This window comes from Rhinopithecus roxellana, chromosome 8 (assembly GCF_007565055.1).
Source record: "Rhinopithecus roxellana isolate Shanxi Qingling chromosome 8, ASM756505v1, whole genome shotgun sequence".
NCBI lineage: Eukaryota > Metazoa > Chordata > Mammalia > Primates > Cercopithecidae > Rhinopithecus > Rhinopithecus roxellana.
Genome location: NC_044556.1, coordinates 14,895,868 through 14,908,810, shown reverse-complemented (window position 1 = coordinate 14,908,810; position 12,943 = coordinate 14,895,868). Strand labels below are relative to the sequence as shown.

The window sequence follows — 12,943 nt, the reverse complement described above, 5'->3', positions numbered from 1 at the left end:
ACCGTGCCACCTTCCTGCCTCCAGTCTGGAACCTCAGCGTGTGCACGCTGGGGGCTGGAGCAGGGCTGTGGGGGCCGCTGGCATCCTGAGGCCCACCCAGAGTTCGGTCTGGCCTTGTAGCCCAGCACTCGGCCGTTCCCTCTCGTAAGAAAGTCTTATAAGTTAGCAGTTGAAGAGTGGAAGGTAGGTAACGAGACTGGGCGTTTTCTGGAAGGCGTCTTCTTTCTTTTATTATGGTTTTTCTCATCATCATCACCATCACTGTTGTTTCTTATTTTATTATGGTTTCGGTTTTATTTTTTCTCCCCCTTTCTCAGCAAATCCATTCCTTCCGACACATTCCTTGATTGTTTTTTTGTTTTATTTTGTTTTGTTTTTTCCCTGCTCCCTGCCTGACTCCCCCCCGGGCACCTTTGGTTGGTGTGGCTGGTCAAGAAATGGGGAAGGGTTCCCTTTGTCTAGTTTTGGAGAAGGGGCCTCTAATGTTTTGCTTTACGTGAGGCCAGAGGGTCTCTCTCGTTGAAGTAAGCTGTTGGGGGGCCCTCTGCAGTCTCTGGCAGCCCAGTGTCTTTGAGGACAGGATTCATCTCTGGGTTCCAGATGCTGGCAGGATAGTGTCCGTAGTAAGTACTCAGTAAACACATGCTCAGCCACCAAGCAAGCTGCTCTGAGGGTGAGGATTTCTAATGCTCTTGCCACAAGCAAGGCCAGTAATCTCTCTGGGCCTCCCTCCGGGAGACATAGATTCTAAACTCATGGGCACTTGGGAGAATGTGGCTCCCGCCATACCCAACCAGCACAAGGCTGAGATCTGAGCTCCCAACCTCAAACCAAGACAGCCTGTGAACCACGGCCAAGTCTGGGTTCCAATCCTGGCTCTGCCACCTCATAAACTTCTTGCCCCTGGGCAGGTAGCTTACTGTTTCTGAGCCTCAGTTTCCTCACCTGTAAAATGGGTTGTACTTCTGGGTTTTTGGCAAGATTGAGAGGTGATATACAAAATAATGAAAAGCTTCCAGGATGGGGTCTGGTCACAGTCGGTACACAGCCAATGACTGCAGAAAGCCTAACAGACAAAGACTTTGGAATCTGGTTTCCCCACTGTTGACATGGGGTGGCAGGTGGGGACTGAGAGTTCTGACCACCCTGAGGGGTTGTGAGAATTAAATGAGATAGTGCATGCATTAAATGAGATAATGCATGCAACGTGGTCTTAGGGTGCTGCACCTGCAGTAGACGTGCAGAGAATGAAGCTTATCGTCACTAATGCCCTCAGCACAGCATCTGGCCATAGTAGGCATGCAACACATACTTACTGATTCATGCGCCTTTAACACAGAGTCATTTCCCTTTAATATGTGGGAACCCTCACTGTAATTTAGCAAAGACCTTAATATACTGCCTGGCACACAGTAGGTGCCCCACTAATGCAGCCGCTGTTTTAATCTACATATGGATTGGCACAGTGCTGGGCACCTAGTTGGCACTCAGTAAATGGAAGCTGTTAGCAGTTTATATCAAGCTTAGCCTAGTGTCAGGCGCACAGTAGGTACTCAAAACATGGGTGGCAACAATTACTGTTCTGCAAACCTCTTGGCACAATGCCTGGCATACAGTAAGTGCTTAATAAGTGGCACTTGCTATAAAGAGGCAGCCTAAGTGTGAGGCACATAGTAGGTGTTCAGATGGGCACTATTATCACTTTGAAAGGGTGTAGGATAGAGCTGGTTACAGTTTTTACTGAAAACATTCACTTATTTGCAAAGCCCTTGGCACAGTGTGTGCAAATAGTAGGTGATGAATAAATAAGAAATATTACTATTTTTCTATAAGGTATTTAGTGCAATGCCTGGCACATGGTAGATGTTTAATATGCCAGGTGCTATTACAGTTATCCAATAAAGCCCTTAGCACAATGCTTGGCACACAGTAGGTGCTTAAGAAATGAAAATTATTAACATTGCATAAGGTCCTTAGTAGAGTTGCCTAATACATAGTAGGTGCTTAATGTATGGAAACTTACTGTTTTTCAATAAGCCCCAGCACAGTACCTGGCACACAGTAGGTGCTTAATATGTGGTGACAACTACTGTTTTCTGATGAAGTCTTCAACACAGTGCCTGGTGCACAGTAGGAGCTTAATACATGGGGACAATTAACTGTTTTCTGATGAAGCCTTTAATACAGTGCCTGGTGCGCAGTAGGGGCTTAATACATGGGGACTATTAACTTTTCTGATAAAGCCCTTAGCACAGTGCCTGGCACACAGTAGGGGCTTAATATGCAGGGACTACTGTTTTCTGAGAGCCTTTAGCACGGTACCTGGCACATAGTAGGTGCTGCTTAAATGACAACTGCCGTTTTTCTCTTCAGAGAGCTATTACCATACCCAGTCCATGGTAGAGCTCAATAAATGAGACTTGCTGTTGATGGGCTCAGTAGTGGATTTAGTGTGGTGCCAGGTGCACAGTTGGGACTAAACACAGGAGTGCTGTGATCTTTAAAGATTTTGGCACGCAGTAGGTGCTCAATATGAGCTATGAAGTCCTGAGCCTGGTACCTGACACCAGTAGGTGTCCAATAAACAGGCACTTTTAGTATTACTTGATAATGCCCTTGACATTCTATCTAGCACGCAGTAGGTGCTCAAGACATGGGCATTATTTTCAAGTGAGGCCAATTGGATGACCCTAGTTGAAGTAAGCCTTTGGGATGGGCTTTAGGTCCCTGGTAGCACAAGTATTCAGTAAATAAATGCTTTTACTATAAGAAAAATTTTACCATATTTTCTGTAAATTATTATGAAGCCCTTGGCGCCATGTCTGACCTACAGTAGGTAGCCATAAATAAGTGCATTTGCTGTTATTGTATGAAGCCCTTAGCATGATGCCTGGCACATGGTAGGTACCTAATGGGGCTCCTATTGCTGTTGCCTGGCACATAGTAAGTGTGACATAGAGTTTTGTGGTTTTTTGGGGGGAGATGGAGTCTTGCCCTGTTGCTCAGGCTGGAGTGCAGTGACACGATCTTGGCTCACTGCAACCTCTGCCTCCTGGGTTCAAGTGATTCTCCTGCCTTAGCCTCCTGAGTAGCTGGGATTACAGACTCCCGCCACCATGCCCAGCTAGTTTTTTGTATCTTTAGTAGAGATGGGGTTTCACCATATTGACCAGGCTGATCTCGAACTCCTGACTTCGTGATCCACCCACCTCGGCCTCTCAAAGTGCTGGGATTACAGGCGTGAGCCACTGCGCCCAGCCACGATTCTTTTGCTGCTCTTCATACTATGAAGCCCTTGGCACAATGCTTGACACACAGTATAGGTGCCTGATACGTGGAGCTTCTGTTGCTGTTCCCCTTAGCATGATGCGTGGCATGTAGTAGGTATTCAGTAAATAGATGCTCTATTATTTTGTGAAGCCCTTGGTGCTGGCACATAATAGGTATCTAATAAATGGAGCTTGTTGCCGTTCCCCTTGGCATGGTGCCTGGAACATAGTAGGTAGTTAATAAATGGAGCTTCTGTTGCTGTTCCCTTTGGCATGGTGCGCATGACATATAGTAGGTGTTCAGTAAATGTTTTTACTATTTTGTGAAGTCCTTGGTGCTGGCACATAGTAGGTGCCTAATAAATAGAACTTCTGTTGCTGTTCCCCTTGCCACAGTGCCTGGCACATAGGTGCTCGACATAGATTATTTTGTTATCATTCTGTGAAGCCCTTAGCACAATGCTTAACACATAGTAGGTGCGTAATAATTGGAGCTTCTGTTGCTGCTCCCCTTGGCATGGTGCCTGGCACATAGTAGGTGCTTAATAAATGGAGCTTCTGCTGCCGCTCCCCTTGGCATGGTGCCTGGCACATAGTAGGTGCTTAATAAATGGAGCTTCTGCTGCCGCTCCCCTTGGCATGGTGCCTGGCACATAGTAGGTGCTTAATAAATGGAGCTTCTGTTGCCACTCCCCTTGGCATGGAGCCTGGCACATAGTAGGTGTTCAGTAGATGCTTTTACTATTTTGTGAAGCCCTTGGCACTGGCACATAGTAGGTGCCTAATAGAGCTCTGTTGCTGTTCCCCTTGCCACGGTGCCTGGCACATAGGTGTTCAACGTAGATTATTTTGTTATTCTATGAAGCCCTTAACACAATGCTTGACACATAGTAGGTGCCTAATAATTGGAGCTTCTGTTGCCATTCCCCTTGGCATGGTGCCTGGCACATAGTAGGTGCCTAATAATTGGAGCTTCTGTTGCTGCTCCCCTTGGCATGGTGCCTAGCACACAGTAGGTACTTAATGAATGGAGCTTCTGTTGCCACTCCCCTTGGCATGGCACCTGGCACATAGTAGATGTTCAATAAATAGATGCTTTTACTATTATTTTGTGAAGCCCTTGGCGCTGGCACATAGTAGGTGCCTAATAGAGCTCTGTTGCTGTTGCCCTTGGCACAGTGCCTGGCACATAGTAGGTGTTTGGCATATAGATTATTTTGCTATCATTCTATGAAGTCCTTAGCACAGTGCCTGACACATAGTAGGTGCCTAATAATTGGAGCTTCTATGGCTATTCCCTTTGGCATGGTGCCTAACAAATGGAGCTTCTGTTGCCAGTCCCCTTGGCATGATGCCTGGCACATAGGTGCTTAATGAATGGAGTTTCTATTGCCATTCCCCTTAGCATGGTGCCTGGCACATAGTAGGTATTCAATAAATAGATGCTTTTACTATTTTCTGAAGCTCTTGATGCTGGCACATAGTAGGTGCCTAATAGAGCTTCTGTTGCCATTCCCCTTGGCACAATGCCTGGCACATAGTAGGTGCCTAATAAATGGAGCTTCTGTTGCTGTTCCCCTTGGCACAGTGCCTGGCACATAATAAGCACTTAATGGAGCTTCTATTGCCTTTCCCCTATTGGCACATAGGTGTTCAATAAATAGATGCTTTACTATTATTTTCTGAAGCCCTTGGTGCTGGCACATAGTAGGTACCTAATAAATGGAGCTTCTGTTGCCGTTCCCCTTGGCATGGGGCCTGGCACATAGATGTTCAACAAATAAATGCTTTTACTATTTTCTGAAGCCCGTGGTGCTAGCACATAGTAGGTGCCTAATAAATGGAGCTCCTGTTGCTATCCCCGTTGGCACAATGCCCAGCATATAGGTGCCTCATAAAAAGAGCTTCTATTGCTATTCCCCCATCCAGTTTCTGGCATGGGGACCGTAGCTGTCCAGTGCCTAAGACCTACTGTGCGCCACGTAGGTGCAGCCTGGTGAGCACAGGGTTCTTGGCCAGCCCTCCCAGCCCCAGCCCACCTGCCCGCCCATCCACCCGCCCATCCCACCTTTGGTTGACACCCGCTTCTTTTGGGTTCGACTTCTCTTTGGTTTGGTTCTGTTTTGTTTGTTATCATCTTCTTTTTTATTTTCTCTTTCCCATCTTTTGTTTCCCCGCCCCCCTCCCCACCCATCCCACCTCCCTTCCCCACCCCCCTACGTTCTCCCCCCCTCCAATAGAACCGTCAGCCCCCCCTCAAGACGTTAAATGTGTCAGCGTGCGCTCCACGGCCATTTTGGTAAGTTGGCGCCCGCCGCCGCCGGAAACGCACAACGGGGCCCTGGTGGGCTACAGCGTCCGCTACCGACCGCTGGGCTCAGAGGACCCGGAACCCAAGGAGGTGAACGGCATCCCCCCGACCACCACTCAGATCCTGCTGGAGGCCTTGGAGAAGTGGACCCAGTACCGCATCACGACTGTCGCTCACACAGAGGTGGGACCAGGGCCCGAGAGCTCGCCCGTGGTCGTCCGCACCGACGAGGATGGTAAGTACCTGCCCCAGGCCCGGGACCCCCCGCAGGCCCCAGCCCGGCCCCCCGCCTCGAAGCCTTCCATCTGGAAACCTGGGCTGGTGGTCAAAGGGCAGAAGCCTCACTCGGAGGAAGCCGGGAAGCAAGCAGCCTCCCCAAGAAACCCGGGGCTCCTTGACCTTGGAATTGGCGATTCTAGACGTGGGCAGACTTAGCTCTGCAGCATCTGCTCCCAGAGCCTTGAGCCTGGACAGTTTCGCTGGCTGCCCTCTATTTTGGTGGAACAGTGGAAACCTTTGGAAATGGGGTGGAGGAAGCAGCAAACAGCACCTGCAACAACCATGGTTAACCAGCTCCCCGGGTGGATAGAGACCAGTTTGTGTAGCATTGGCCAATTTCCGTGGTGTAAATGTTCCTGGCCTGGCCCATTTCAAGTCAGCAAGTTTGAAGCTGGAAAGCAAGGCAGTGGTCCTAGCTTGGACTCACATGGTCGAAGCCTAGATCATGGAGAGAAATGACAGACACCTTTCCCAATAAAATGGCAACTTCTCAGCCAAGCACAGTGGCTCATGCCTGTAACCCCAGCACTCGGAGATGCCAAGGCAGGAGGATCATGAGTCTTGGAGTTTGAGACCAGCCTAGGCAACATAGTGAGACCCCGTTCCTCCAAAAAAAATTTTTTTAAACATAGCCAAGCATGGTGGCATGCACCTGTAGTCCCAGCTACTCAAGAAGCTGAGGTGGGGGGACTGCTGAGCATAGCAGTTCGAGGCTGCAGTGAGCTATGATCATACCCCTCCACTCCAGCCTGGGTGACAGAGTAAGACCCCATCTCTACAAAAAATATTAGCTGAGTATGGTGGCACAGGCTTGTAATTGTAGCTACTTGGGAGGCTGAGGTGAGAGGATCGCTTAAGCCCAGGAGTTCAAGGCTGCAGTGAGCTGTGATCCTGCCAGTGCCTTCCAGCCTAGGTGACAGAGTAAGAGAGCCTGTCTCAAAGAACTGCAGCCTCTTGGTCCTGGGAACCTGGTTTTTTTTTTCTGAGTCATTTGCCTGAAACTTTCGTTGGACAGCCCCATTATGTCCTAAGCCCAGAAAAGAAATGAAACAGATCTTCTTTTTGCCAAACCCTGGGGTGGCTGAAAAAGATCCTGAGTGCCAAGTGGGCCACCTGCCTGCTTGGGTATTTAGGAGCATACAGCTGGACCGCCTGGTGCAAATCCTGGCTTCGCCTCTTGCTAAGGCTGTGATCACAGAATCGAATTTCTGGGATTCAGTTTCCCCAAATGTAAAATGAGAATGGCAGGACTCCCAATCTTGCAGGGTTATGATGAGGATGGAAGCAGTGTAGGGCGAAGAAGAGGGTGTCTGGAGGCCCTGGGAAGGTGGTTTAGACTCTGGGGGGCAGCCTGGGTCCATGGGGCGCACCCTCAGGGGCCCCTCCTAGGGCTGTGGGGGGTATGAAGGAGGCCATGTCCTCCCGCCCGGTGGTGAGCGCTAAGAGCGCCCAGTTATTCACCGGCAGCCACTCGGCATCCTGGAATCGGACAGTGGCACTGCCCGGGGCAGGGCCGGGCGCCCTGGTAACGGTCCCGCCCGCCCCTCCCCTCCCCTCCCGCCCGCCAGTGCCCAGCGCGCCGCCGCGGAAGGTGGAGGCGGAGGCGCTCAACGCCACGGCCATCCGCGTGCTGTGGCGCTCGCCCGCGCCCGGCCGGCAGCACGGCCAGATCCGCGGCTACCAGGTCCACTACGTGCGCATGGAGGGCGCCGAGGCCCGCGGGCCGCCGCGCATCAAGGACGTCATGTTGGCCGATGCCCAGGTGGGCGGGGGGCCGGGAACGGGCTCCGGGCGGGGGCGGGCCCCTGCGCTCCCCCGCGCTCCCCCCACCTTTGCTTCTCTTTCTCCATCTCTTTCTCCATCTCTGGCCTCCCCCGCTCACCTCCCTCCTCTCTCCCCTGCCGCCTCCTCCCGCGCTCAGTGGGAGACGGATGACACGGCCGAATATGTAAGTAGCGCGCTTGGCCACCCACCCACTACTGTGCGCTTCCCGCGGGCCGTGCTGTGCTGTGACTCCTGCTCGTCCCTTATTATCAATAGTAAAAGGGTCTCCTCCTCTGGGCCCTCCCGTGCGCCCTTCGCGCCCCCATTACCTCTTGGAGCGCCCAGCCTTGGTGTTTGCCCCAGGGAAATGGGATACTCTGACCACCGTGCGCCCCAGGGTGCAGACCCAAGGGGTGGCTTGAGCACCAGGACCTGAGGGGCATCCCTGAAACCCTCTCACCCTGATGGCTCCTGCCGTTGGCGGGGATCAGGCCTCCTGGGTCCTTCCCCTGCCCTTAGTCATTCCTCCTGTGAGTATGTCTCCTCTCCTGTTAGACCCAGCCCCAGCCTTTAATGTCACTCATTTCAGCCCTATCTGACCTGGAAATGCCTCTCTCTGGACATATTGTCCTCTTCATTCTGGCCCCCGGGTGATAAGAGGTTGTCAGCAGGGCCAGAGTGGGGAAGGATGTCTATGATACCCTGGTTACAACCCCACAATGCTTTAAACCAGAGAGGAATTGCTGTGTGACTTTGGGCAAGTTGCTGCCTCTCTCTGGGCTATCTCCCTGCCCCTAAAATGGGAGCACCAGCCTCTGCTGAGAACCCCAAGTCTGATATTAAATTGGCACTGGTCCTTTGGCCGGGCATGGTAGCTCATGCCTGTAATCCCAGCACTTTGGGAGGTCGAGGCAGGTAGATCACCTGAGGTCAGGAGTTCAAGACCAGCTGGGCCAACAGGGCAAAACCCCATCTCTACTAATAATAGAAAACATTAGCCTGGTGTGGTGGTGGGTGCCTGTAATTCCAGCTACTCAGGAGGCTGAGGCAGGAGAATCATTTGAACCCGGGAGGCGGAGATTGCAGGGAGCCAAAATGGCGCCACTGCAGTCCGGCCTGGTCAACAGAGGGAGATCCTGCCTTTTTTTTTTTTTTTTTTTTTTTTTGAGGTGTAGTCTCACTCTATTGCCCAGGCTGGAGTGCAGCGGCGCCATCTCGGCTCACTGCAACCTCCACCTCCTGGGTTCAAGCTGCCCTCCTGCCTCAGCCTCCCAAGTAGCTGGGATTACAGGCACGAGCCACTGGGCCTGGCTGACCCCGTCTCTAATAACCAAACAGGCACTGGTCCCACATGCTCCGATGCCTCCCATGTCTCACCCACACTGGATCTAGAGGGAATGTTCCTACCTGGGCTCCAGCCCTGCTCTTCCCGCAGAGACCCTGGGAGGGATGGACTGTGAGGCTCAGGGGCAGGAGACCCTGTTTGTGCATCCCCATCACCCCTCCTTGTCCCCCTGGCCTGGGTCCGCCCTACAGTTCCCAGGCATGCCGGCCTGTGCTAAGGGGGTTGTGTGCTTGCAGACACGGGAACACACGATGCTGTGAGCATGTGCGCAGGTGTTATACAAGTCCGTGTGCCCAGAAGTGTTCTGTGCTGTCATTCATTGGACGAGTAGTCATTTATTGAGCACCTACTATATGCTAGATGCCGAGGATGTGGTAGTGACAAGAGCCCCTCCTCCCTAACAGTCATACTCTAGTGAGAGGGATGTTAAATCAGAACAAAACACACATCGACTGGGCACAGTGGCTCACGCCTGTAATCCTGGCACTTCAGGAGGCTGAGGCGGGCAGATCAGCTGAGGTCAGGAGTTCGAGACCAGCCTGACCAACATGGTAAAACCCTGTCTCTACTAAAAATGCAAAATTAGCCAGGCGTGGTGGCACGTGCCTGTAATCCCAGCTACTTGGGAGCCTGAGGCAGGATAATTGCTTGAACCGAGGAGGCAGAGATTGCAGTGAGCCGAGACCATGCCATTGCACTCCAGCCTGGGCAACAAGAGCAAAATTCTATCTCAAAAAACAAAAACAAAAAATGGTTATAGCTGTGGTGGGTATGGGGTTTTAGACGGTGAGATAAATGTTTAAAAATCAGCTCTCAGCCAGTCACAGTGGCTCATGCCTGTAATCCCAGCACTTTGGGAGGCAGAAGCAGGTGGGAATTTAAGACCAGCCTGGGCAATATGGCAAGATCCCATCTTTACAAAAAATATAATCATTAGCCAGGCGTGTGGTGGTGCACGTCTGTATTCCCAGCTACTTGGGAGGCTGAGGCGGGAGGATCACTTGCACCCAGGAGGTCGAGGCTGTAGTGAGCTATGATTACACACTGCACTCCAGCCTGGGCCACAGAGTGAGACCCTGTCTCAATAAGAGAGAAAAGTAAAAATCAGCTCTCTGGGTGGGCAGAAGGGGGCAGTCCTATTTTGTAGCATTTGACCATTTCCGTGGTGTAAATACTTCCCACCATGTCAATTTCAAGCTACCTGGGAGGTGGGTAGCTCATCATCGTGTATTTCTACTCTACAGATGCAATAGATGAGATGATCTCAAAGCAGTAACCATACAGATACCCAAAGAGATAACAGAAACCATATTGCAATAACTAGAAAGGGTGGGTTTGCTGTATTTATTGCTTTTGCTTTCAGTATAACTTAGTTGATTGTAAGTTTACACAGTTTGTTTATTTTTGAGACAGAGTCTCGCTCTGTCACCCAGACTAGAGTACAGTGGCACCATGTTGGCTCACTGCAATCTCCAACTCCTGGGTTCAAATGATCCTCCTGCCTCAGCCACCTGAGTAGCTGGGACTACAGGCATGGGCCACCACGCCTGGCTTTTTTTTTTTTTTTTTTTTTTTGGTATTTTTAGTAGAGATGAGGTTTCACCATGTCGGCTAGGCTGGTCTCAAACTCCTAACCTCAAGTGATCCTCCTGCCTTGGCCTCCCAAAGTGCTGGAATTACAGGCGTCAGCCACTGCACCCGGCCTTATACAGTTTAATTTTTAATTACAGCTCTGTTTCATAAGTGGCTCACAAAATTCCTGAAAATTTAACCAGTTGGTACAGGATACCTCCAGCACACCAGTGGGTGTAGAGGCAGAGGGGAAGGCCAGTGCCAATGGGCCTGAGGCAGGCTGTGCCTGGTGCATTGGAGGAACAGCAAGGAGAACCCTTTGGGGCCACAGGGAAGACTTGGGCTTTGACCCCAAAAGGGGTGGGAGCCATGGAGGGCTGTGGGGAGAGCAGGGACAGGCCCTGACTCCAGTGCTCACAGGCGCCCTCTGGCTGCTGTGGGGAGGACAGACTGTCGGGTGATGGCGGGAGTGAGGGGAACAGAGCAGAGAGGACCCAGTTGGTCCTGGCAAGCGACAGTGGGCTGGGTTGTTGCATGTACCCTCTGAGCATGGCCATGCCACATGTCTTGGTCTCTGCATGAGCTTGTGTGCACGTCTCCGCCCATGATTCGGGCCCTGCATCCTCCTTGCTTGATCTCAGCACAGGGAGTGGGGGTGGGCAGGGCTGCTCCCAGCCCCAGCCATGGTGCTGACCCCTCGCCCTGCCCGCAGGAGATGGTCATCACAAACCTGCAGCCTGAGACCGCGTACTCCATCACGGTAGCCGCCTACACCATGAAGGGCGATGGCGCTCGCAGCAAACCCAAGGTGGTTGTGACCAAGGGAGCAGGTATGTGACCCACCCACCCCCCACCCACGGCCCCTTTGCCCCCACTGGCACCAGAGCATGCATCCAGAGTCCTTGAGCTCCCAAGGGCAGGCAGAGGGTACACCAGGCAGCAGGAACAGTGAGACAGGTGTGAGGGCCGCTCAGGCGGGTGTCCAGGGCCCAGCGTGGCCCCCCGCCCCCGCCTCCTTTGTCACTTACTTCCTGTCCCCCACCAGACAGAAACAGTTAACAGCCACCTCTGACCCCTTTGCCCTCTCAGCCTTTACTTGGGCTGTTCCCTCTGCCAGAATACCCCTTCTCCTGCTGGTTGGCTCCTCCTCTGCCTTTAGGTCTCAGCTCAAGATACACCTCCCTTAGAAAGCCTTCCCTGATTGCCTCATCCCACAATCTTGATCCTTCTGGGCCCCCTCGTCCCCTGTGCTTCCGCCTTCCGGGCTCTGATCGCCCCGGCTTGGTGGTTATTTCAGGGTGGTACACCTGTCTTCCCCCACTGCACCAGGAAGCCACCTTTCTGTTGGTGGCCCTGACTCAGTTTCCCCTTCTAGCCCCTCCATTATCCTTTCCATCATCCCCAAGGGGCTGGCTTTTTTTTCCAGCCAAAATGGAGCTGAATTAAGAAAAAGAGACTGCTGTGAAGATGTGAGAGGAGGGTACATCGGGCAGAGGGCACGGCTCAGAGAAAGACTCGGGGAGTGGATTGGACGGAACAAGCTCTGGGTTATTAGGAGCAATCAGCGGGCTTCTGTGGCCTCCATCCCAGTCCCCACACCTATCCTCTCCTTGGGGACCCTTGTAGCCACACCACTGACTGTGTACCCCACCTTTCAGGCCTCCCAGCTGGACACAGTGCCTGTCCTTGTCCACACTATTCCCTTTGCCCACCTTGTCTGCATCCTCCAGTATCTAGCTCTAATGCTGCCTCCTCCAGGCAGCCTCCCGTGATCTCTCCCTCCCTTCTTTTAGCTGGCAGGGCATTTCCCTCCTCTCTCAGGGACATTGTATTAGAGCTGTGTTTGCTAAGCAGAACCCACTGCATACACTGCTCTCCCCACCACCCTGGGTATTCATAGCAGTCCGTTAAAGGCCCTGATAAGTCCTGCAGTAGAGAAGTCCATTTTCATGTATACAGCCCAGCTTTCCCCCTTCTTTGCCTGACCCCGTAACCTGTCTCGGCACGAGCAGGGGCGGGATTTTGGATGTCTTTATGTCCCATGGGTATTGGGCAGGTGCCTGAGCAAGGGCCCAATAAACAAGGCAGGAGATGGCTGCCTTATTAATGGAAGGAGGAGGACCTGCTGCAGCACATATCAATATTTTCCTTTACTGGGTCTCTGAGTCCTCACTTCCTCACTGTGCCTTATGTGCCGCTAGTCCAGTGCCAGCTCTGCACCTTTACATGGGCCATTCCCTCTTCCTGGAGCACGATTCCCCCAGATCTTCTCGTGGTTCCCCTCTTTCTTCCTTCAAGTCTTTGTTTCTTAAGTGAGGCTTTCTTGAGACCTTTTTTTTATTTATTTTTATTTATTTATTTTATTTATTTATTTTGAGACGGAGTCTCGCTCTGTCGCCCGGG

The 12,943-nt window shown here is 52.0% G+C and overlaps 1 protein-coding gene across 4 annotated transcripts in view; it reads left to right on the top strand.

Moving 5' to 3' along the window:
• PTPRS (protein tyrosine phosphatase receptor type S) overlaps positions 1 to 12,943 on the top strand; it is an 89,363-nt gene that overhangs the window by 57,268 nt on the left and 19,152 nt on the right. For 2 of the 4 annotated variants that reach the window (XM_030936668.1, XM_030936669.1), the window contains 3 exons: positions 5,510 to 5,815; positions 7,428 to 7,621; positions 11,253 to 11,370. The exons of the other annotated variants lie outside the window; for them this stretch is intronic. In XM_030936668.1, the coding sequence (XP_030792528.1) occupies positions 5,510 to 5,815; positions 7,428 to 7,621; positions 11,253 to 11,370 (618 nt within the window). The remainder of the gene's footprint in view (positions 1 to 5,509; positions 5,816 to 7,427; positions 7,622 to 11,252; positions 11,371 to 12,943) is intronic. 4 annotated transcript variants of the gene reach the window in all.